At 42.2% G+C, this 24,564-nt stretch overlaps 1 protein-coding gene across 1 annotated transcript in view; it reads left to right on the top strand.

Annotated features, from left to right (window-relative positions):
* The window catches only part of CDH8 (cadherin 8), a 269,040-nt gene extending 261,185 nt beyond the window's left edge, over window positions 1-7,855 (top strand). The window contains exons 11-12 of the mRNA XM_081119970.1: window positions 4,714-4,965; window positions 5,797-7,855. Coding sequence (XP_080976096.1) covers window positions 4,714-4,965; window positions 5,797-6,290 — 746 coding nt within the window. The 3' untranslated portion in view covers window positions 6,291-7,855. The remainder of the gene's footprint in view (window positions 1-4,713; window positions 4,966-5,796) is intronic.
* The last annotated feature ends 16,709 nt before the right edge of the window (window positions 7,856-24,564 follow it).

The following is a 24,564-nucleotide window of genomic DNA, read 5'->3' as shown; positions in this document are numbered from 1 at the left end:
TGGATGTAAATAAACAATTTTAAAAGTACCTTTCAGGCCTGGCCGGTTGCTCAGCTGGCTGGAGCGTTGTCCCGACTACCAAAAGGGTTGCAGGTTTGATTCCCCGTCCGAGTGCGCGGGCTGTGGGGAAATGGGGGAGTGGTGTGGGGAGAACCAATATCTCTCTCTTTCTCAAAATCAATAAAAACATATCCTCAAGTGAGGATTAAAAAATAAATGTGCCATTCCATAAACACCATCAATCATCTTAATGTTCAAAGTCAAAAGGCGTTTTCCCTAGATGTCTACCACAACTTACTAGAACATTAATACAATTTTGAATATAGTAAGATAATATTAATATAGGCATTTAAAGCTTTAAGTTTCCCTCTAAGTGCTGCTGTAGCAACATCTCTGATATTTTGAGTTTTGGTATTTTCATTTCTCTTGTCTCACAATATTTTCTAATTTCCCTTTTGATCTCTCCTTTGACACATTAATTTAAAAATATGTTAACTTCCACATATTTGTTTCCAAATTTTTATCACTATAGGAATTTATTTCACATGGTCAGAGAACATGCTTTATATTATTTCTATTCTTTTAAATTTATGGAAGTTTATTTTATAGCCTAGCTCGTGGTCTACACTGCAGAATGTTCCATGTGTACTTGAAAAGAATATTTATTGGGTGGAGTGTTCTGTAGACGTCTGTTAGGTATAGTCGATTTATACTGTTTTTCATGTCTTTTCATCTTTCTCCTGCCCCGTTGCTTTAGTCACTGAAAGTGGGATATTGGACTATGCACCAATTACTATGGAATTTCTAGATATTTTATGCTCAACAATATATTATGTATATCTTGTTTTATATGATTGGTTTTTAAAAGAGTTAAGAAAATGATAAAACTGCATTTATATTCTCTTTCATAACTACATAATTACTTTTCAGGAAGCTCTTTATTCTTAATTAGCATCTTGGGCTTTTTGCTTTGTCTGAAGAACTCCTTTTAGTGTTTCTTGTAAGGCATTTCTGCTAGAGACAAGTTTTCTCCATTTTTTTAACAAATATGTCTTTATTGCTTTCAGAGAGAAGGGGGGGAGAGAGAAACATCAAGGATGAGAGTCATTGATGGGTGTCCCGCATGCCCCTTCGGCGTGGAGATGTTGTGAGCAGCGGGAAGGGCGCCAGGTGTTGGGCACGTGGGGTCAGACCCGACCTGGGCTCAGCAACCCTGGTGCTCGAGTTCTGGCTAGAAAAGAGTTCAGAGCCAAGTTGACTCAAAGTCTAAGAGAAAGTTTATTTGGAAAATCGCACAAGCAGTCATTTTTAGAAGAAATGGGTTTAGGAAATAAGTTATAGAGGCAAAGGAAGGGCCCTTGGAGCTTGGGAGTGAGGCAGGTAGTGGTAATGCTCCTGGGAGTGAGACCGAGCTGGGTCCTCTGTCCTAAGGGTTGTAAAGGTGGAGATTTTAGGGGCGCTCCCAGGGGCAGATCTCAATAGAATATTCAGCAGCTTTCCTGGTGTGTCCTTTCAGGGTCCAGGTCGCCACTGATTGATTGATGGGTCAGCGCCTGGGCTGGGGGTCATTATGCAATGCACCTGGTCCTGAGGTCACTTGTCTGCTTTTCTGGGCCTGGAGCTGAAATACACCTGAGGCCTCTGGGAAGGAAAGGTCAGGGGCTCCAATGATATGCTAAGGGAGGAAAGGTGACCCTGGCGACAGGTCCCACCCTACAGGTGTCCTTCGCTAGGCACCCAGGGCTTTCAGCCCTGCTGACCTTCAGCCTTGCTCTGCTCACGTCTGTCTAACTGCCTCCCATGCCAGGGCCAGTGTAGCTGAGGCCGTGTATCCCTCCCTTATGTTCCCAGTGGGGCTGTGAGGAGAAAGGAGCCCCACCGACTCAAAATTTAGTTTTAGCAACAGGTAGCTAGGAGCAGGGTGGGAACTGTTGACATCCTTCCTCTCCCGTCAGGGTAGCCCTCCAACTGCTGGCTGTGGGGAGAGGAAGCCTGGGTTTTGGCTGAAGCAGTTTGGGGTGGAGTTTCCATCTAATAGCTGGGAGAAGGGAGGAGGAAGTGGGTGCTGCTTCACACACCACAGTCTCACCATTCTTACCGAGCTCTAGTTGAGTTTCCTGAGTAAATGTCTCTTCGTTTGCTGCTCGACCATTTCCAGAGATGCTAAATAGCTTTCCTTTTAGAATCCTCACCAGTTTCACTGGGGAACAGTTCCTTGGTGTTCCTCAAACTACCATGAAGAGGAACTCTACGATGAGATATATTTTTATAAGTAAAAAGGAAGGTTTAGAAGATCAGTAGAATTAAAATCGATAACACTTGATACAGCAACAATGATTTGAAAATATAATTTTTAAAAGGTTACATTTACTAGAGCAAAATAAATCCAACAGAAGATGTAAAAATCTCCTGTAGCTAAAATTAAAACATTGTATTGATGTAAATTAAAGAACATAATAAAACTACAATCTTAATATAGAAGACTGAAAACCATAAAGAAATCAATTCTTTCCAAATTCATTTATATTTTAATATAATTTCTACTTACGTTCTTACAGGACTTTTCATGGAACTTGATCATCTTGATATTTGTTAGAGATTAGCAAATGAACCAGAATAGCCAAGATACTCTTGAAGAACCCGATAGGGTAAAACCTCAAAATTTATTATAAAGATTTGATGCATAGAAAGCATGGTATCAATGCACAATTAGAAAAACAGAGTACTGGAACATAACAGAGTGCCCCAAAGATGATGTTTTAAAGAAACAAACCAGAACTTCATACGAGATATTTGCCACATGTAGATTCAAATAGAAGTATTTTAAGTACACAAATTCAAAATGTGCTGATATGAGTTTAGGGTTGGACCCGCCAATTTTCTCTATGCAATAAAGGATATAGCTTCGTTCTGTAAGAGCAATATACACTTTCTGAATTATCATCATAGATTGTCTTAACTATCAATATACAAAGACAGTTTCTTCTATAAATAATGTCAACCGCAAAAAGGAAAAAAGCCTCCTTATAATTGTATTAATTGCACCTTGAAGAACAGTTCCCACTGTCTGTTTTGAACTGTGGTATATGACATCACCCACAGATGTTCCCTGCACTAATTAACTGTACCTAAACTTGTCACCCACTTTCTGAAAATTTAACACAGCTATATATTCTGTATTGGTTTCGAGATAAGGCTCTTCTGCTTTTAGCCTAGTGGTATTTCCTTCTAGGTCATGGAAATGAAGGTTACTGGATTATGTGTTATATCACTGTTTTACTCCATTAGAAGCCCCCCCTTCAAATTAATAAACAATGAAGCACAACCCGAAGAAATTTAGAAAAAGTGTTAACTAAGAATGTATTTTTCTGTCTGACTGCTTAATAGTAAGGCATTATAGGGCCATTTATACCTTAAAGAAAACAATAAATGTAATTGATGCATCTGCTTTAGGGAATGGCTCATGTTTTGGAATCTGGGTATAGTACTATACGCTACAGAAGACTTAAAACATTTACCTGAAGTCATTTGAGTAGATTCTCTCTTCATGAATTTGAGTATTCTGGAAACAATACTGATGACCAGGAGTTGGAGAGCAATGGTTTGGAATCCTTGCCTTCCTATGCAAAATGACATAGCCAAATGTTTCAGGGTCAGAAAATTTGCCAATATTTGAAAAGAAATTCCAACTGAAATAATCCTTTTGCCCAAAACACATTGCATACACTTACCAGAATCATGTTTGCTTGCTTTTGGTGGGAAAACCAGTGTGAGATCATTGTATTCCTAATTTAAATAGATAGATAATGAAAGACATTCATCGAAATGAGAAAATAGATTAATGATGAACATATATAAAATATGGTTATAGTTTATGAGATAGATAGGGCTAAAGACAAGAAAAAGTATCATTTGGGGGTGACATTTTGAGAACGGTAGAGCTAACATGGGGCCAATTGCTTCTCACTGTCCAGTTTTACTTTGAACTGAAGTATAACCTCAACTATTGCTTAAATGTCCATAAGTGTTGCTTCAGATAACCAATACGTACCTCCATGTAATTAATCAACACGTGCAAAATGGAACACTTTCTCCATGACGTCTCATTTTGTTCTTACCTGTGTAGCCACTGCAGGTCTCTCTACAGCATTGCAATATATGTGGCCTATCTCCAATAGGCTGCAGTAAAGAGGCCTGTACTATCTTAGTATAAATGCTCTGGGGCATGCATGACTTCTAGTTACCTGTGGGAGTCCACAAGGTGCACTGTTTTGTTCGCCATATTGTCATGTAGTCTATCATTTAACAGAGCTTCTCAAACGTGTCTTTCAAATGTGGTGAGATCTGTCCAGCCAATTGTGCATTAATAGGATAAGTGAGAGAGAATTAAACTTATTTATGGGACTTGGTAATTGGTGTCTTCAAGGACAGGGTTTTTGTTTTTAATAAAATAAATATTTTGCATTTACAAGGTGATGGTAAAACTCCATTCGTTTATCATGGGGCCACATCCGTTGGACCTGTTAGGGTGTGGAGGGTGTGGTCCATGCCAAGTGGGAAAATGGGAAGAGGGGCGGGGCAAAGAGCGAGTGGTCCAGTGGAGTTGGGGTGGTCTTGACGCTCACACACGATTTTATGAACTAGAGAAACAAGTGTTATTTTGGCCGCTGTTTTTAAAATGATGTAAACAATTGTGATTTTCATTTTTTCCAGATAATTCCCTCAGTATTTTGGCAAAACATAATGGATTCAACCGTCAGAAGCAAGAAGTCTACCTTTTACCAATCATCATCAGCGACAGCGGGAACCCCCCCCTGAGCAGCACCAGCACGCTCACCATCCGGGTCTGTGGCTGCAGCAGTGACGGTGTGGTCCAGTCGTGCAACGTTGAAGCTTACGTCCTTCCGATCGGCCTCAGCATGGGCGCCTTAATTGCCATACTAGCATGCATCATTTTGCTGCTAGGTGCGTATTTCCTTCATAGCCTAATGGTCACCATTTTTCTGGTTCATAAATGACAGTAAATAAGGACAGCAAACCCTGACCAAGCTGGGCATCACCAAGTCTTTTGAAAGAGGAATGCTCTTGTACTTCTAGCTTTGAGGTCACTAAGAGGAAGTGAAGGGAAAAAGGGTTGGGATAGTAAATGTCCAATTGGAGGGGACTGTTTGGTGCCTTTTCAATCCCATCACCAGTGAAAAAATAGACTAAGCTTAATGGTGGTTATAACAACATCTATCACAAAGACGACCTCCAGGTCTGATGTCCACCCACTTGCTGCAATAAAGAGCTCACATGCGACCAAAATACTCTTTTATCCAGTTTTATAGATCAGGTTGCTGATTCCATCCAATCATAAAGCTTGGCGAGATAAAAAACAACAAAAAACAGCCTGGCTGGTGTGGCTCAGTGGTTGAGCATAGACCCATGAACCAGGAGGTCACCCTTTCGAGTCTGGGTCAGGGCACACGCCCGGGTTGTGGGTTCGATCCTCAGTAGGGGGCCTGCAGGAGGCAGCCCATCAATGTTTCTCTCTATCCCTCTCCCTCCCTCCCTCTCAAAAATCAATAAAATAAGCAAACAAAAAATATATTTCCTGATATTAAAATCAAATAGTATTCACTCAAAAAGCAATGAACGAACATCCTTCAGGAAGGTGGTTAATTCCCAAGGCAATGTTATTAAAGCTCTACGCTCCTAAGTTTTAGAATAATGACCCTCTCTCTGAAACTGCATGGCGGCTTAGCTCATAACATTCCACGTGAGCTTGGCTAATTGTTACTTTTTGTCCTACAGTCATCGTGGTGCTGTTTGTAACTCTGCGGCGACATAAAAATGAGCCACTGATTATCAAAGATGACGAAGACGTCCGAGAAAACATCATTCGCTACGACGACGAAGGAGGCGGGGAGGAAGACACCGAGGCCTTTGACATTGCAACTTTGCAAAACCCGGATGGAATCAACGGGTTCTTGCCCCGCAAGGATATTAAGCCCGACCTGCAGTTTATGCCACGGCAGGGGCTGGCTCCAGTTCCCAACGGCGTCGACGTGGACGAGTTTATAAACGTGCGGCTCCACGAGGCGGACAACGACCCCGCGGCCCCGCCCTATGACTCCATCCAGATCTACGGCTACGAGGGCCGGGGCTCCGTGGCCGGCTCCCTCAGCTCCCTGGAGTCCGCCGCCTCAGACTCAGACCAGAATTTCGACTACCTCAGTGACTGGGGTCCCCGCTTTAAGAGACTGGGCGAACTTTACTCCGTCGGCGAAAGCGACAAAGAAACTTGACAGTGGATTATCAGCAGATCGGTGGAACTGAGCATTCTGTAATATTCTAGGGTCACTCCCCTTAGATACAACCAATGTGGCTATTTGTTTTAGAGGCAAGTTTAGCACCAACCATCTATAAACTCAACTACATTTTAATGTTGAACCAAAAAATTGATAATAAAAAGTATATGTTAGGAGGTTATAAATCTTGTGGAGTGTGAATTAAACTATGTGGAGTGTCTAGAAGTCTCTGGATATTTGATATTTATGTGACCGCCACAGGCAAAGATTGGGATCCTGGCTAGTGCTTAAAGGAAAAAAATCCAAATTAAAAGGTGCTTTCTTAGAAAAACGGACCTGCAAGGAATTTGCTGCTGAGATGTGTCTCCTGCAAGGATTTTTATAAACGGGAGTGGTTTTTCCCCCCTTCACCAATAAGGATCCCGCCACACGTGATAAAGCAATACTTGGTCGGCTGTACGTTCTGACTTACGGGAGTTTGGGATGGCCTCCTAGATGACACGGTACGGTGACCACACATTGTACATAGCTGTTGGCCCCACTCATCGGAGACTGAATAGCATCTTTAAATATTGTGTCGAGCCTTAAAATATTCACACGTCCGTAATCCATTCCAAGGTGGGGGTTGCCAACGCAGTGGTGGGAGGAGAGGGATCCCATCGAACAGGCTTGGTTTTTAGAAGCAGGATTACTCTCTCTCTCCACTTCATCTAGCTCCACAAGGACACAGAGATAAACTGTGTGTCACAGTGGACCACGTAAGAGACAGATGGTTTTATTTGTTTAATCCTCGAAATAAATATTTTATTGATGTCCATTAATGCTTTTATTTATTAAGGTTGGTAATCTATAGATTAAGGGACTATATGGGGAAAAAGCTAAATTATATCCATTAATAATCCTTTAGATTGTTTTATATAAATATATATATATATATACACACACAATGAATGTTTAATTCATGTACATTTTGATGAGATGAGTATGGCAGGCAATATTATGAAAAGGGAGCTAATAGTCTCTTTTAGTGTAGAAAGTGTTATTGTGACCGGTGATGGCAGGAACAGCATTTTCCCAGAGAAACTTTTGGACTGTTTTCTATTTTGTTCATAATCCTAGTATTTGGTGTTTTTACTACAAGCACAAACATCTGAAAGTATATTGATTCCTGTGAATATTTCAGCTCTAGACTTTTAGATACGTACGCCATGCCCTGCCCAATCAACATGCTCCACGTTGCCCCTCCCCACGTTTCTGAGCAGGAACCGATTTGTACATAATTTTACTGCTTCCGTTTTTAGCACTTCTCTCCCTGACCATCGCGGCGATACACGGAACATCTTAGAGTCCAAAAGCGAACAGCCCTAGAAGATGTGAGCATATTCGATTTGTAACGCAAACCTGACATTTAGGAGTAGAAAATGTATGATACAAACCGAACTACGACATGCAGATCATTTTAATTTTCTACTTTGCTTTAATGCAATATTGTTTATTTACTCCATGTATTGTATTCAGAGAAACTCCTGTATTGTTTCCTACTTTGTGAAATATATTTTTATAAATACCTTTGTTGTCTTCACTCTTCTTTTCCCCAATCAGATGAAGACCTGCTAACAGAGTAGAATTCTAGACCATCCGACTAAATTATAGCAAGAATCACCCTCTACGTAAAGAAACAAGGAACTGAGACGGCTCGGCAACGATCACACAGCAGGGACATTAAAGGAACACGGGGTACGGACAGGCTAGTCCAGCTGTGACAACGGGCTTCTGGAAGCAGGCGCTGGAGCAGGGTTAGGAGTCAAATCAGAGGAAGCAGGATTGAGCAGGGGCAGTTTTCAGACAGGGAAATATTATAGTCTCTCCTGGGTCAAAAATCGGCAGTAGTTTCCCTGCCCTCAGGCGCTGGCTGGGGCTGCCTGAGGAGAGCATGACTTTGGCTAGAAAACCGAAGGTACCAATGTCTGGAGGCTGCTTCTACTATGATACGAACAAAATATTTGAAGATTATACAGCGGTGCCTCGGTTTTCTAACCTGCCTCGGAAGTGGAACATGCCCCACGGCTTCCACTGAGGGCAAGATCCCGAGGCCTAGCTGTCGGCTGTGGATCCCTCGGTTTTCGAACGTTCCAGAACTCGGTCTCCGGAACGGGTTACATTCGAAAACCGAGGTGCCACTGTACTTAGGATTTACAGCTATCCGGGGACTTAACAGAGGCCTTGCTGAGTTTTTGTTGCCGAGAATCATTCAGAGTTTGCCCTTTTTATCACTACAGCTGTTGAACTGTTTCAGAGGTCAGAGTGATGGCCCAAAATGACTTCAAAATACACCAGGACTTGGAACAGCGTCTGAAACAAGCATTTAGGTGAGCGTAGATTATGAGTAGTAGCATGAGTAGCAATACTCTGTCTTACACAATCTAAACCAAGGTGAGATTATTTCTTTACTTACCTCTTGCACACCAGACGCGTCGCTACTATACTGCTCAGGGAAGTGCCATGGATTACAAGTGCATAAGCATGTTTAACAGAAATCACACAGATCTGAGGGATATAAAATCCATATCCCACAATCCTGAAAAGCAACAGGATAGTTGCTACACGGTCGTTTTCTCGGGCAGGACATAATGTCTGGTACACCAGCTGCCCAAACCTCAGCTCAAAATCCACTTTGCCCACGAAGACAGTAGGCAAGTGTGGATCTCTTGCTCCTCTAAAAAATTTTTTTCACCATCACCATGCTAGCCCTTTGTGCTTACACACCCATTTAAAGTGTGATCATATAGAATCAAGTAATAATACTATGTTTATACTAGGGCGGAACTGTACTTTTAGAGTACCCTGAATTTAAATAAAGGTCCAAGGAACGAACAAACACACACACACACCCTTGACTTAACTACTTTCCATTTTAGCGACAGACTTCTGGGATTTCCTCAACAGAGAGCGCACTGGGGTTCCCAATGTTCAACTCTTTAAATAATAGGTATTTGTAACTCTATGGCAGTTGACTATTTTTGTCTCTGCGCATTGTTTTCTGTTGCAGCAAGATACTGCCGTGTCCTGCGTGTACACGTGTGGTATTTTTCAAATTACATGCCTATTCAATCCGTAGGCATTTTAGTGGGTCTGCAGGTTTTTACTATGTCCCAACTGCTACCCCTTCTCGGGTCTTGAAACTTCTCTCTACCCGAGGGTTCTCTGCGAAATGGAGAAGAGCCATCGAGTTGGAGCCAAGTGAGGCAAAATGATCCCCCCTCCCTACCTCACAATTCGGGGCACCAGTCTGGGGAGACGGGTGATCATCTGAGGTGACTGGACATCACATGGGATCAATGTAGCCTCGATCCTGTCCACTAATTGATCAAATCAAATTACAAAAATGTCTTTTAAACACCCCTACATGAGAGGGGGGGAGAATATTGATGTGAGAGACGCATCGATTGGTCGCCTCCAGCATGGGATCGAGCCTGCAACCGAGGTGCGTGCCCTTGGCAGGAATCAAACCCGCGACCCTTCAGTCCACGGGCCGAAGCTCTAACCACTGAGCCAAGCTGGCCAGGGAAAGAGCCCATTCTTCATAATAATCTTTGATGAGTATACAGTGGTTTTAAGATTAAAAAGAATTTATACTAAGATGTTTAAAATATGCTGGAAATTAAATTCAAGTGTTAACCTTTCCCTGCAGAATTGTGACTTCTAGGATATGAACTTTACAGTGAAAATGCTGGGGGAAAATGTGTGGGCAAGTGTTTCTGTTTATACAAAATAAAAGGAAACTTAGATTCACTGGCTTCAGCAGTGAAACAAGAATGCTCAGGAAGAGCCAAATGTGTCTTTGGGTGAGTTTGTTTAATCAGATGCTTAAAGTAAGACAAGTCTCTGCATGAGACCTGGAAATCTCCTAGGAGCAGCCAGATTTCACACTGAGTCTCAATAGAGTTCTGGGCTACGCTGTATTTTGGAGAAGGAAACGCGGGTGCTGAGAGCTAAGTAGCCAATTATTTTTTATAGCCACATAAGGACTGGAGGCAAGTAGGCCCTTCCAACAAGTTGTATTACGCGATCACTGGCTTTGCAGGGAATCTCACGAATGTATAACCTTCTGATTGCCTTTTTGATTGAAAGTTCCATCTGAGATCAGGGCAGTGCAGGCAGTAATGAGGTTTCAAAAATTCCCATCACTGGCACTGTAGGAAAGGCTGAGCATGACTGAAATCCCATTATTGTCGGTCAAAAAGATAAGGTAACAGTGGGCATCACTACAAAAGCTATATAAATGCACAATTTAAACAGGAATATCAACACTGGGGGAAAAAAACAACCCACGTATATATGTACACCACACATCTCTCTATAGACACACACACACAGACCTAATTAAGTCGCCAGGCATTCATTTATATTTGTAATTTTTTGTCTCACAATCTCACACGCTACCCAAAACTTGGAATGCTGGTGTTTTGTTTTTCTGACTAACCTTGAATTCGAAAGACACTGGATTGAGGGCAAACGGTTTTACATGCAGGTTTCTATTTGAGAACAAAATAATGGCTTGTGATACCTGGGATTAGAATTAAATGCATCACATTGTGAAACTGGACTTCGATGTTTTTATGTTCTCCTTGTGTCTTTGTGGAGAAAATAATTATAGAATGTATTTTGCAGGGGGTAGTTTTCAACTTATTTTTCTCAATGACAGTACTGTTTTATTTGCCATACAAAGTTTCTTTGCATAATGACTCAGCTGGCCAGACAGCGTTGCATCTATTGTCAGCGAATCACTGTTCTGATTGTAGATGACAGAGATTCTATCATAAGCAGACATTTATTTTTATTACTTTCTTCTTAGTCAACACACTTTTACATATCACGTGGTATGCTGTCTTTTACATGAATATACTCTTGATATTAAAGATACTCTAGTCTGAGTATTTTTGACCCAATTCTAGTATCAGGGGCTCATGCAACTTAAAATCCCCCTGACTTGATGAATTATCTAAAAGGAAACAATTGTGTCTCCTACATATATCGAGCATTAACCAGCTCAGAAATTAGTCTATAAAGCGATATGGAAAGATTCGATGAGATGGCATCTCCAAACCTATTTCCTTGATTTATAAAATGGAGCTAATGAATCTCATCTAAAACTAATTGTTGAAACAGTCTTTGTCAACGGTCTTATAAACAGTATCCCATCTAGGTTTAAACTTAGGTAGGTCTGACACGAAAGTCCCATAACTTGTGACTAAACAACACTCTGTGATTATAATGTGAGGCTTGTAATGACAAGAAATAGAAGCTAAGTTGTCTTTAGTGACTTAGAAGAACCGAGGAGGGACGTAAGTGACTGCAAATGGGAAGACCCAAGACCCAAGAAGCCTTCATGGAGTTTACAAAAGAGATGGGAACTGAAGAATGGGCACAATAGAAACCAGAGCTTTGCAAACACCCAACGCTAAGTGGGGAAAATCATAAAAAGCACCGTGTTTATAGATGAAGGACACCTTTTCAAACATTCAGAAAGATCCAGAGAGTGGGTGCTCATACAGCCCACATAGGGTCACCTAAATTGTAGCATGTTTTGTGGGTGAAAAAAAATAATGTTCAGAGATGTCTTAATGAATTTTCCATAGTTAAATTACACATCCCATAAGTGAGAGAGGCAGGAATCGAACTCGGGTCTTCTGGCTCACAACCAGGGTCAGGATGCTGTAAGAGTGTGTGTGCTCCTGCTCCTTTACTTAGGGAGGTATCACCTGCATCTCAAGGCCAGTGGGCATTTGCTGGAGGAATCGGTGTCTGTGGTGCTGTTTCCCTAACTTGAGTTACCCGACATTCTGACTCTCATCTTGAATGTAAGTATCACCTCTTGTGAGAATCCTTATTAATGGTAATAGTTATCTTTATTATTAGCCACGGATGATAGAAGAAGGGTTGCTAGGAGGAATGACACAGGATGCTGTGGACATAAAGGGGTAACCTCACAGGGTGATCTGACCATGAATTCCTAACTGGCCAGGTCATGATGGGTTAGTCATGCCCCAGGCATGTAATATCTTTAGTAAAAGGCTTATCTCTGCCTTGTTTCTGTGCTTCTAGGCTAACCTTTGAAAGGTCTCCTTTCAGACCTCTCCTCCTATAGCCTGCAACAGGGTACATAGTCTTTTTTTTTTTTAATTGCTCTTGGAGGGAGGGAGGGAGGGAGGGAGGGAGGGAGGGAGGGAGGGAGGGAGGGAGGGAGGGAAAGAGAAAGATCACTGTGAGAGAGAAACACTGATCCACTGCCTCCCACACAGGCCCGAGCAGGGATTGAACCTACAACCTGGGTATTTGCCCTGTCCAAGAATTGAACAGGCCACCTTTTGGTGTATGGGACAAGACTCCAGCCAACTGAGCCACGCCGGCCAGGGCTAGAGGACCTAATCTTAACTGCCCTGTGACCCCATCAGTCTCGCTTTCCCCACCTTCCTGTAACAGTCCTTACATTCCTCTCTCAATCTCAAATGCATGAAGGAAACAGCAGGTACATTTTCTCTTTGGCTCAAATAGATTTTTATTAAAAATTCTCTACAGGTTTGGACGTTCGTACGTCAACAATGCTGCCTGAGGAGAAAATCTATAGAAAGCAAAGGCTTCCATGAACTGAAAGGTTCAGGCATCCAAAGAAAAAGAGAGGTCACTGAAGGTCAATTTTGATTCCTTCAGATCTCTCTGTCCATGCAAAGATATCCGGAGCTGTCCTGTGTCTCCTCATAAACACGAGCAAGATTTTAACACTGTGCTCTAGTGGACTACAACACTCTGGAGTCATTGAGACCAATGACTAATACTACAACTTTATCTAATGCTTTCCTAGGTTTTCTTTAATTCAACCTCTAAAGCTGGAGAGCAATTTCACATGTGTCAAGTCCAATTGTTGCATAAGTGAATGGATTATCTAGGCTCAAGGATGGAGCTAAAAATAACCATATTTCAAATAAACTTTGAAAAAAGACCTGCGTAAATTTCTTTTCCAAGAAATACGTGCTAGATCCAATCTATAACAGCAATACACTTGTCTTGCCTTTCCAAGACATAGAATCTAACTTGATAAATTACAGAAGCAAATTAACGATGAAACATTAGATGTGCCTATAATTGCAAAAGAGGTGAGCAGACGGTTTTAGGAAAGTATAGAGAAATAATATGTAACCCTGCCAAGGCACAGTATCCTGCTAGAGACGACGTTACAGTGAATCTTGGAGGGAGCATCTTAGTAGACTGGGAGAATCAGTAGGCAAGGTTAGGTTAGGATCAAGACACTTAAAAGTGAATTGTGCTACTAGGGTAGGAGATCGCTCAATGGACTTCAGGGCTAGTCTTTCTTACTATGTCACAAACTTCCAATACCCTTACTTATTTCCCAAGTATATGCTGAGGATTTTCCACTAAACTGGGTGCTGGGAATAGAGCGATAAGGATAGGAAGGTCTGATTTTTTAAAGACCTGGTGGTTGCAGGAGAAACACAGCCGATAGGATTAAGAAGAAATGAGAGAAGGTGGTACGATAGAACATAGACTAGATGGGTGGGAAACTAAGTGTCTGACTAGAGTGCACAGGGTAATATTTGAATTGCCATGTGACGTTGCCATGATAAGAGCAAACCACAGCAACGTTCCTGGAAAAGTTTGCATTAGTTGTTCATCAGTACTAAACAAATGGACTTATGCAAAAAATGAAAATCGGGTCTGGGTCGTGTGACTGAGGGTGAAAAGCAGCACAACATGATGTGGGGAGCTGGGCAGAGACTACATTATATCAAGCAGGATAAGACGCTCAGATTTACTTTATGTTGAAGAGGAGACGACTGAAGGGATGTAAAGGCAAAGGAATGACCTGGCTTATATTTTTAAAAAGATAACTCTGGCTCTGGTATGGAAATGAGATTAGAGCAGACAAGAATGAAATCAGGAAACCCACACGGGAGGATTGTTGCAGTCGTCCAAGCAAGAGATTATCTTGACTGTGACTACTGAGGTGGTAATAGAAATGGAAAAATTATACAGAATCCAGATTTATTTTGGATATAAAACTGGCAGTATTGGCCATTGCATTAAAGCCAGATGAAGGAAGGATGGTACTTAACGGTGACTCGTAGAGCTTTTGACTTGCATGACCATGTGATTGGTGGAGCCATTTAGAGACTAGGGTGACAGAGAGGATCCGGTTACCTAAAACAGACATCCTGAGTCCTTCAATGATCCACAACAGAAGGGGTAATGGAAATCAGAGTCCTACAGAAATTTCAATGTGGGGCATGCAAGGAACCTTCTAGGAAACATTACTACACTTTCATTCTTTGTTGCATCAATAGCCAAATCAATAAAGGTCACAAGTGGCATGCTTAGTCTCAGGCAGAAAAAGTCCAGCCAGACTGATTAGTTACAAACTTTTTTAGCTTTCTAGAAATGGAAAGAAAAAGGTTCTATTTTAATAAGTTCATTCTTGGCTGAAATATGATGAATCCACTTATTGAAAGTGTTTCTTAATGGAAATGTGGACTGATATCCTGAACTATTGACCTATGATTATCTTAAATCGGGGGAAATAAGCACATGTAGCTTCATTTATAAACATAGTATGTTGTCGAGGAAGCATTCCTCACGTATGTCCTTTCTCTCTGGACTAAGTTTGCCAGTTCTCAAGGAAAGAAGCATTTAGCTGTGATAAAAAAATAATTCAGGGAAAACACACATGCAAACAAATCCTTTGTTTGTTTATTGCTGTGTTAGGGTCTTTTAGATGACAGCCCGGTGACAAATCCTTTCTATGTCTATGTCCTATTTCTCATTCTTAAGTGATAAGGGGTGACAGTCCTTCGTAACTGCTTCCTGAACCTGGACACGGCCCTGGGGCCCCACAGAGGAACAGAACTTTTCAGTAGCTTTTTGCCATAAAGTACATCTGGTTTCCTGGAAGTTGAGGAGCTTGGCATTTAATAAATGCTGGGTGCAAAGGATGAAAGTATAGTCTAGAGGCAAACATCTTCTACAAATTAAGTAGAAGACAATCGTACATAAACAGCTTCTTAGAGGGATGCACCTTATTTGTTCTGCAGTTATGATGCTATAGGCTCTATAATAAATGTCATGGGGGTTGACCAAGAATAGTAAGACTCAACCTCTCCCCTTGAGAGTTCCTAGTCCTCTGTGATATTATTGTTGCCGACCCTCCAAGTCAGGAACCCAAACCGTGTCCCTCTGCTCAGTGCTATTCATGCTGGAAACTGGCGTGGGGTTCAGATGGTTACAGGTTTTCCAAAGTCAATTTTTCTGCCTTTTTTAAGAGAGTGGCTGTAATAGCAACTGCCCCTAAGGCAAGGGCAAGGCTATCCTGTGACTGTCTGATTTACTGTTCACAAAATGAGCAATTACCTGGGTCAGGGGCTGAAACTTTGGAGTTAAGACACCCCACCCCCACCCCCACCACTCCCTATGTCATCCAAAGGCTTTGTTAAATGTGGGAGACCCCAGGCTGGGGCTTGAGGCGGCCGTCTCTCGAGTTCCCAGAAAGCCTTTTCACAAATTATCCATCATCCTTCCCCTTTTCAGCCTTCTCGAAAGGCTTGGCTAGGAATCCAAAATTAGGGCTCCAGATAAGATGGGCTCTGACCATCCCCAAGACCCTCTAAGCTGCTTCTTGTAGGGGCTGGGGGGCGGTGGCTGCAGACAGCCTCCTCCCCCTCCCGAAGCAAGCTTCTCCCCTCAGTGACTATAGATCCCAGATAAGCACTTTGGTCTGGGATGTCCGAGCATTTTCCCGAGGCCTGTATCCCGTATCAGCCACTGGCTTCGGGTGGTTGTGGTGCTCCTGTCTCATCATTCCTTAGAAGGGCTAGCAATCAGTATGTCATCTACATCCCGAAAGACTGCACCCTCCTCTGGGAAGGTCCCTTAAACCTTTGCCAGGGCCTCTCCGGGAGAGTCTAAGGCTGGCGAGACAGACTCCTTTTCTTTAAAGACAACAGTGGGCATTAATTTGCAGTGCTTTGGGGGTCCTTATCTTGACACAGAGCCATACAAATCTGAACCTAGGGAATTATGAGCCATTTCTTTGTTTTTTTGGCAAAACAAGTGGAGATTTTAGGGGAGCTCCAGGGGCAGATCTCAATAATATTCAGCAGCTTTCCAGGTCTCCTTTCAGGGTCTAGGTCTCCACTGATAGACTGGTCAGCGTCAGGGCAGGGGGTCATTATGCAATGCAGTTGGTCCTGAGGTCAGCCTTGGCCGTGGAGTTGTTAATCTGGTTTTGTTGCTTTTCTGGGCCTGGAGCTGAAATACAACTGAGGCCTAGATGGTAAAAGGGACTCTCCAAGGCTGTCTTCCTCTTAGTGCCAAGAAGAGAAGTTGACTAAATCTCCAGAAACCCTTATCAATGGAGAAGGCATGGACTAAATGTACATGACAGCCACATCCCTGTCTACTGGGCTTTTCCTGGTAGCCTCTCATTACTCTCTCCACTCCCAATATCTTTCGTCTCTAGCTGGACTGGTGCTCAGGGCGATGGCTTGGGCCATGTGGAGGAGTCACCCAGTCTTCCTGGGTCTCTCGCATGTGTACAGAGGTATATATGCTGTTAAACTGTCCACCTAAGACACGTCCAAACCTGTAGAGAATGTTTAAAGAGTAATCTTCCTTACGTGCCCTCCTTATTTTCAAATGCATGAAAGAAGCTGCAAAAGTGTCATTCTCTGGAGCCTTTGAGGTCTTGCCCCCCAGGATATGTCATCAGTTTGACTCAAATAAACTCATAAAAATTCCCTACAGGTTTGGACTTTTCTTATGTGGACAAACCTAGAAAGGTAGAGAGGAAATTATGTTTTCTTCCCTACAAAGACAATAAACAAAAATACACAAATTGATCAATGAAATGTCTTAAAGAAAAAAAAAACAGGTTAAATGGAGCCAGAGGGATGAGAGAGCAGAGTTTAGACAGAGCAAGGAGAGGAGGAGGCATTTAGAGACCAGAGTGAGGGTGTCAGCTGAGCCCAAATCTGAAGGAGGGACATGGAAGAAAGGAGATGAGAGGGAGGCAAGCCCACCAATGCCGCTCAGAAACGAAGGCATGTCTATACTCCAGCAGGGGAAAGTTGCTGTTACATCTAATTGGGGTTTAACATCATTTTAAACCCTCTAATGTCCGTTTATTTAAGGAAGAAATCTACGGGCAGGCCACCCCGAGGCACTTGGTCTTCCATTCAGCAACCATGCCTTTTATTTTTCCTAAGCATTTAGAGTAAATCTCTGTGTGATATACTCTGTTTCAATCTTGTGTTTACCATTTTAAAAAATTGCCTGGATGTTGCGTAAAGCTTGTTCTGAAATATACGCCGAGTATTACTGCCGTCTCCGATAACTGGTGAAATACCGCAACCTGATGTTTGGGCTGCTTACAGAATTCCTGGTTCCTTCAGGGATGTTTTACATTTCATTAGTATAATGATAGAGTTTACAGTTATCTGCAGAATGTAATTACATTCATTAACAGGAACAGTGCATTTTTACATTAATTATAATGAGAATTAATGGGTGGTTGTATGGATTTTAGGCTACAAGGAAAAATTTTGGTACCAATTATTCTTGTGGAGACAAAGATAAATTTATGGAGAAATTTACTTTGGTACTACTTTAAGGAAATTATGAGAGCTTAAGTTCCAGTAACCATATATCTATATAAGCTGAGAAATTTGGCTTTGAAACTCTAAAGGGGAGGGATTTTATTGTAAGAGAAGGCAGTTAAGTAGGTAAAGACAGACAGACCTGAAGTGGAACCCAGTATCTGCCACTTACTAGCTCTTAATTTGCCCACCCGTGGTTTCTCCCTCATGTATAACTTGGGGGTCATGATAGCTACTGCCCTGAGATGTACCAATTTAAAGAGATAATTTGGTAAACTCCCAGCATGTTGCCTGGTAGATTGTAAATTCTCTATAAATGGTAGTCGTACATGTGGAAAACATGGAGGCAAGATTTATGCAATAAAGGGGCCTAGGAAATAAATATATATAGTTCCTTAAAGATCTAAGAGGAGGTAAACTTGTGGCTTAGCACTATACTCCAATGTCCACAAGAGAATATGAACCAGAAAAGTGCGAAGCTGAGAGAGGCAGGAGGTGGCTACAGAAACTATACTTCATGGCCCATAAAGTCAGGAAGGTTCCATAATCTTGAATGGGAGACCAGCCACAGTAAGCAAATCAAGTCCCTCTTGGCACGCATATTACCCGTAATGAGGCAGATGAACTCGCAGGCACCTCAGTGAGGCACAGGGGAGTGAGACACTAACTCTCCTAGGCGCCCAGGGCCGGAAAAAGGGAAATTAACGTCTAATAGAAATTATTACTAATTTAGGACTTGCAAAATACCGTCACAGGTTTGCAGGAAGCCTTACTCCCTAAATACCCCTGAATCTCTCAGTCTCTCTCTTACTCTCCCTCCCTCCCTATGTAAAACCTCGATATAAGGGACTAATTCAGGAGGCCGTGGGTGTCTGTTAAAGCCGAAAGTCCGTTATATAATAAAACAGGTTTTCCAAATGCCCACGTTAATTAAACAACTGACAAATTAGTTTACCTGTTTTTACTTATGTAGACAGGTTTGTGTAATTAAAAGTAAGTTTGTGTGAAAAGTTTCATTTCACAGAAAAGTTTCCCACATGTATCCCAGTCATTTCAAATGTATGCTAACAGGCCTAGTAAATGGGAGTATTCGCCAGTCCCCCAGGAAACAAATGCGCGCCCCGGGCCGGCTTAGCGCCCGTGGGCCCCTCCGCCCACAGCTGCTGACACTGCGGCAGTCACCCCAAGGCCACGGGACAGCGCGGCCGACTGCCCGCAGCGACGGCTGTGATCAGTGCTGACCGTTCCCCGAACATCGTTTACCAGCCGGGGGCTGACTCTCGGATCTAAGTAGGTAGACTATGGTGTAGATATGTCATAGTTATTTATGTCGGCGAAATTACTAGTGTTTCTTCCAATATGTGGCCTATTCGCTAAAATTTGTTAAAAATAGCAGTGACTTAATAACAAGAAAAATAACCCGTTTAATTTAATTATAAGCCAATCTTGGTTAAAAGCATTTTAAAATTAACAGGCGCTAATTTTACAGATGATGTACAGACCGGAAATTGCCTGTTAAATTTGAAGTTCCTTAAATCGAGTTTACTGTATTCTTGCTTGAAAGTATCGCAGATATTTCTCCCCAAGGTGGGAAGAGATGAGAGCTTTTTACACATTTTGAAGTAGTTAGAATCATAATTATCCCAGTTTCATTTATTAAATCAGTCAATCTTCATGCCAACCACCGTGGTAGTTAGGGCTATTAATCCCATTTTTTTTGCTTGTGGCAAATATTTGCCTTGGACTCAAGATAATTCTCCTTCCCTCATCCAATTAATCACAAAGGTGTCTCCATCCTTTCAGACTATAATAGGAGGCAAAATAGCCCAATCAATGTGTTCAGTAACCAGGGCTGTACGGTCTGGTCAGAGAGCAGGAGAAAAAAAGAATCTCCCAGCTCAAGCAGTGGGAGAGAGAGCTAATTCCCTCTCCCTCTGCACTTTCATTCCATAGAGGCCTCAATGGATTGGATGAAGCACAAGCACCCTGGGGAGACAATCTACTTTACTCACAGTCCCCCAATAAACTGCTCATCTTTGCCAGAAACACCCTCCCAGACACACCTAAAGATAATGGCTTGTTTTTATATAGAGAGTTTTATTGATTTTTAGAGACAGAGAGGAAGGGAGAGAGAGAGAAACATCGATGAGAGAGCAATTCATGGATTGGGAATCGAACAGGCGACGTCCTGGTGCGTGGGGCAATGCCCAACCAACTGGGCCACACCGGCCAGGGCTAGAGGTAATGTTTAACAAGCTACCTGGACGCCCCTTGGCCCAGTGAAGCTGGCAAATAAAATTAACGATTACAGGTTCCGAAACAAAACCACACATGTCCTATGTTAATAAGTGCCTGGTAAATGCGCCCGCCTTCCCGCTCTGTGCCCTGGAGGAAGGTCTCTGCAGAAGGTACAAACCAGGTTTTCCTTAACTTAGAAGCTGACCGTCCATTTAAACTCTCTTTGAACAACCCTTTTGGATGGGCCCCTTTTTCCCTGCTGAGAAGCTAACCAAAACCTAATAAAATAAGCTGTGAATTAAAAAAAAAAAAAAAAAAAAGGGTGACCTTTTTTGGAATTACAGTGGTGCCTCAGTTTTCGAACGTCTCTATTAGCGAACATTTCGGGTTAGGAATGCTGTAAACCCAGAGGAAATGCTTCAGTTATCGAACACGCCTGGGAAGCTGAACATGCCCCACGGCTCCCACTGAGGGCAAGATTCCGAGGCCCAGCTGTCGGCTGTGGATCCCTCGGTTTTCGAATGTTTCAGAACTCGAACGGTCTTCCAAACAGATCGCATTTGAAAACCAAGGGACCACTGTACATGTAAACATCAAACTTGTATTTTACCATAGAGACTCCCAACAACCCCATTAGGAGAGGTAAGATCTTAACCAAATCTTTGGCACCTAGAAAATATTCAGGGATTTTAACAAAAGTGAGATAATGTACTCTGAGTTTATCTAAGCCTCAGTTTTCTTTAAAAATGGTTATTTATCCAGGAACTGATCATTCAAAATGACAATATTCAAATAGGTTTTGAAACTCCAGGACTTGTATCCTCATTACCAAAACATACCGACCTATCCATAGTATTTTAATTTTATTAGACCTTCTCTGCAGGCCCTTTTCCCCCCCAGAGGGATTAAATTGGGAGAGGGAGGTAGCATGAGTGGTTTTGAAGTTATGGGTACTTTATCACTCGGCAGCCCAGGCAAAAGATAACCTCAAAATAGAGTACTTTCAATAAAGCTTACCTAAAAAGGACCATGCAAAAATGAGTCATAGAATTATACATTCTGACCTTAATCAACTCCCTACTCTGTCTTCTTGCTGGAGGTCCCCAATCCTGGGAACAACTAACAGCACAGGCCAAGCACGAATCTCACCGGTGCACACACAGGATCCTTCTGGCATTAAGGGAGGTGGAAAGAAGGCTGGCAGACAGACCCGGGACGGACAGGCAAAGCTGTTTGGCACACCAGTCATCTGGCTACTGGCTAGTTCCTTCTGCATATTACTTAGCTTATAACGTGTTTTCACATCTTAAATGTAGCATTTAGGAATCTTGGAAGATGCACAGACTAACAGTTTGTTTTGGAGAACAAGCCCATCAAGTGACTGATCAATGGCAAACGAAGGAGCCTTCTAAAAATACACTTTAAAACAAGTTTGTATCTCTTCTTCTGTTCTTTCTTTCATTATATTCATCTATTCACGGTACCGACTCTAATTTAACAAAAATCCCTCCGCACATTTACTGAATGGCTACTATATGCTAGAACCTGAGGGGTAAGTACAGACGGACACGGTCTCTCCCATTTGCAACCTGAGTTTGAATAAAGGAAACATGGCCTATTGGGATCTTTTCTGAAATGTTAAAGCAATCAATGTAGTCTTGTTAAACGCGAGGAAAACATCCTTTTGTTCAATTTTTTTTCATTTTGCTCAGTATGAAATGATTACACGGTTTACAGTTTATACAGCAGAGTCTAAAACTCAAAGTCCCTGACCCCCAAAACTATTGCTTTTCCAAACTCAATTACCGACTCTCAAATGGATTTTACCATTAAGGACTGATCGGCCTCATCTGTTAATGCTAGCTGGTTCCTGCCCTTTTCCCTTCGTCTTTCAAAAAGGTCTCCCAGCCTTCGCTTTGTATCAAATATATAAAATAATTGTTTCTGACGAAACCTGGAGTATCATTTTATGGAAAAAAAAAAAAAAATCATGAGTAGAAAAATATCCTTTCCATCCTAAGTTCAACTAGCCAAACCACAGGCTGCAGGTAGTTCAAGAGGACTCCCTTAGGTTTTAAATAATCACATAAAAGAAACTGAGAAGTGTGAATCCTTTCAACTGCCCAAGTTAATCCTTTAATCATTGTAATGAACTTCATATTTTGTTTAGAAAAATCCAATCCAATTTAAATAAATAGAAAGCACCTGCAATCTGTGCCGAGTGAGATTTCATTTTCTGAAGAATACAGTCATTAAATGAAGCACCAAGACAGAAAGCTCCATTATGGACTTTCCAAAAAGGTAATTCCTCCATTATTGATGCTGCCCTCATTTTAATTAATAACCTAGAGAAGAGAAGAGGGACTTCAGTCTGTGTCTTGGTTTTGCATTTAGAAGGAGATCTGGACATCGTTATTTAGAAGACAAGAGTGTTTTCCCACAGGATAGATCAGAATTTTAAATCAGACAGTGGTGAAGCCAGCCTAAAAATAAACACCTACGCAGTAATTCACCCCTTATCTGCAGGGGATACGGTCCAAGACCCCTGGTGGGTGCCTGAAGCTGCAGATAGTAATGACCCCTATACACAGTGTGTCTTTTTCTATACATACATACCTATGCTAAAGTTAAATTTATAAAGAAATAAGGGTTCCCTGAACACAGCCCTGTGAAACCACCACAGTCGATCTGGCCACGTAGGCAGCTACTAAGTGGCTAAGAGACGGGTGGTGGGTCCAGCGTGGAGACACAGGACAGAGGGACCATTCAGGTCCTGTGTGGGAGGGGCGGGGCGGGGCGGGGCATTTCATCCTGGTACTGAGAGCGGCGTGCGATTTAAAACTTATATATTGTTTACTTCTGGAGTTTTGGACACAGTTCACTCCAGGTAACTGACGCAACGGAAAGAAAAACAACGGATAAGGTGTGTGTGGGGGTACTGTACTAATAAACACTCCAAAAACATAAAAGCTCAATCACGGGAAATAACCTACTAGGGTCAAGCGGGAACATTCATACTTCAAGAGGACTTGTGTCCGGACCGGGCAAAGCTTCTCATGCCTCGAGGCCTTTGTCCCTGCTGCCACCTGTGTCTGGGATGTCCCCCCTTACAAGGCCGGCTACAGACCACGCAGGACTCGGTTCACACACCTCATCCTCCAAGCTTTCCTTATCATCAGTCTAGTATTGTTTCTCTTGCTGCTGCCTGGTATTTTATTTGAAATTACTTTAGGTACGGGCTCACTGAGCTACCGTCGTCTCTGCCACGGGAACGAAGGCATCATGAGAGCTGGGTTTTTTGAGTGGATTGTTGTTGTGTCCTGGTCCGAAGGAGACAGCCTGGGTCAAAGCGTGTGCTCAGTCCATGTATCTTATGAAAGACTGGATTAGGCCAGGAGAGGCGATCTAATGCAGTGATCAACAGCGTAAGGCCTGGAGCTACATTCTCCAGGTTCAAAATCTGGTTCTGCGACTTCCTTACCACACAGCCTTGGATGCCTCAGGATTCTCAACTCTCAGCGGTAAGAACAGCATCTACCTCACAGGCTGTTTTGAGATTTTAATAGGTTTATAGATGCGGAGTGTTTAGGATCATGCCAAACATACAGCAAGTGTAAGATGTGTTGTTAAATGCCTCTGAGTGTATTTGTCCCATAAGACCTGTGATTCCTTTTAGGATATTTCTGAACGTAGCTGCGCATGCTGCCCCTTAACTACTCAGGGCCACCACCTGAGAGGGAACTTTTGCTATCCCTTGTCTGAAGATCTCTTCATTTACATGTATGTGCACGTGTGTGTGTGTTTCATTAATTTAAAAAATAGTTTATTCGATGTCTTTTCTCTTTTTTAAATTTAACAAATTATTTATTCAATTACAGTTCACATTCAGCATTGTTCTGTATTAGTTTCAGATGTACGGCATATTGGTTAGTCAATCATAAACTTTAAAGTGTTCCCCCTACCCTAGTCGGGTAGCTCAGAGGTTCATCCTGATATACCAAGGTATATACAAGATCCCGGTCAGGGCATATACAAGAATCAACCAATAAATGCATAAATAAGTGGAACAACAAATCGATCTCTCTAAAATCAATCAATTAAAAAAATTTAAAGTGCCCCCCCCCAATATTTACAGTACCCAAATGGCACCATATGTAGTTATCACAGTATTGACACAGTATTATCATCACAGTATATTTCCTATGCCTTACATTACATCCCCATGACGATTTTGTAACTATGGACACGCATTTCTCAACCCCTTCACCTTTTTCACCCAGGCCCCCACCCCCTCCTCTCCATCGATCTGCTCTGTTTCTGAGTCTGCTTTATATTGTTCATTAGATTCCACATATAAGTGAAATCATATC

This window comes from Miniopterus schreibersii (genome assembly GCF_964146895.1).
Source record: "Miniopterus schreibersii genome assembly, chromosome: 18".
In the NCBI taxonomy this organism is placed as follows: domain Eukaryota; kingdom Metazoa; phylum Chordata; class Mammalia; order Chiroptera; family Miniopteridae; genus Miniopterus; species Miniopterus schreibersii.
Note: the sequence above shows the minus strand (reverse complement) of the source record. Positions and strands in the feature narration are given on the sequence as shown.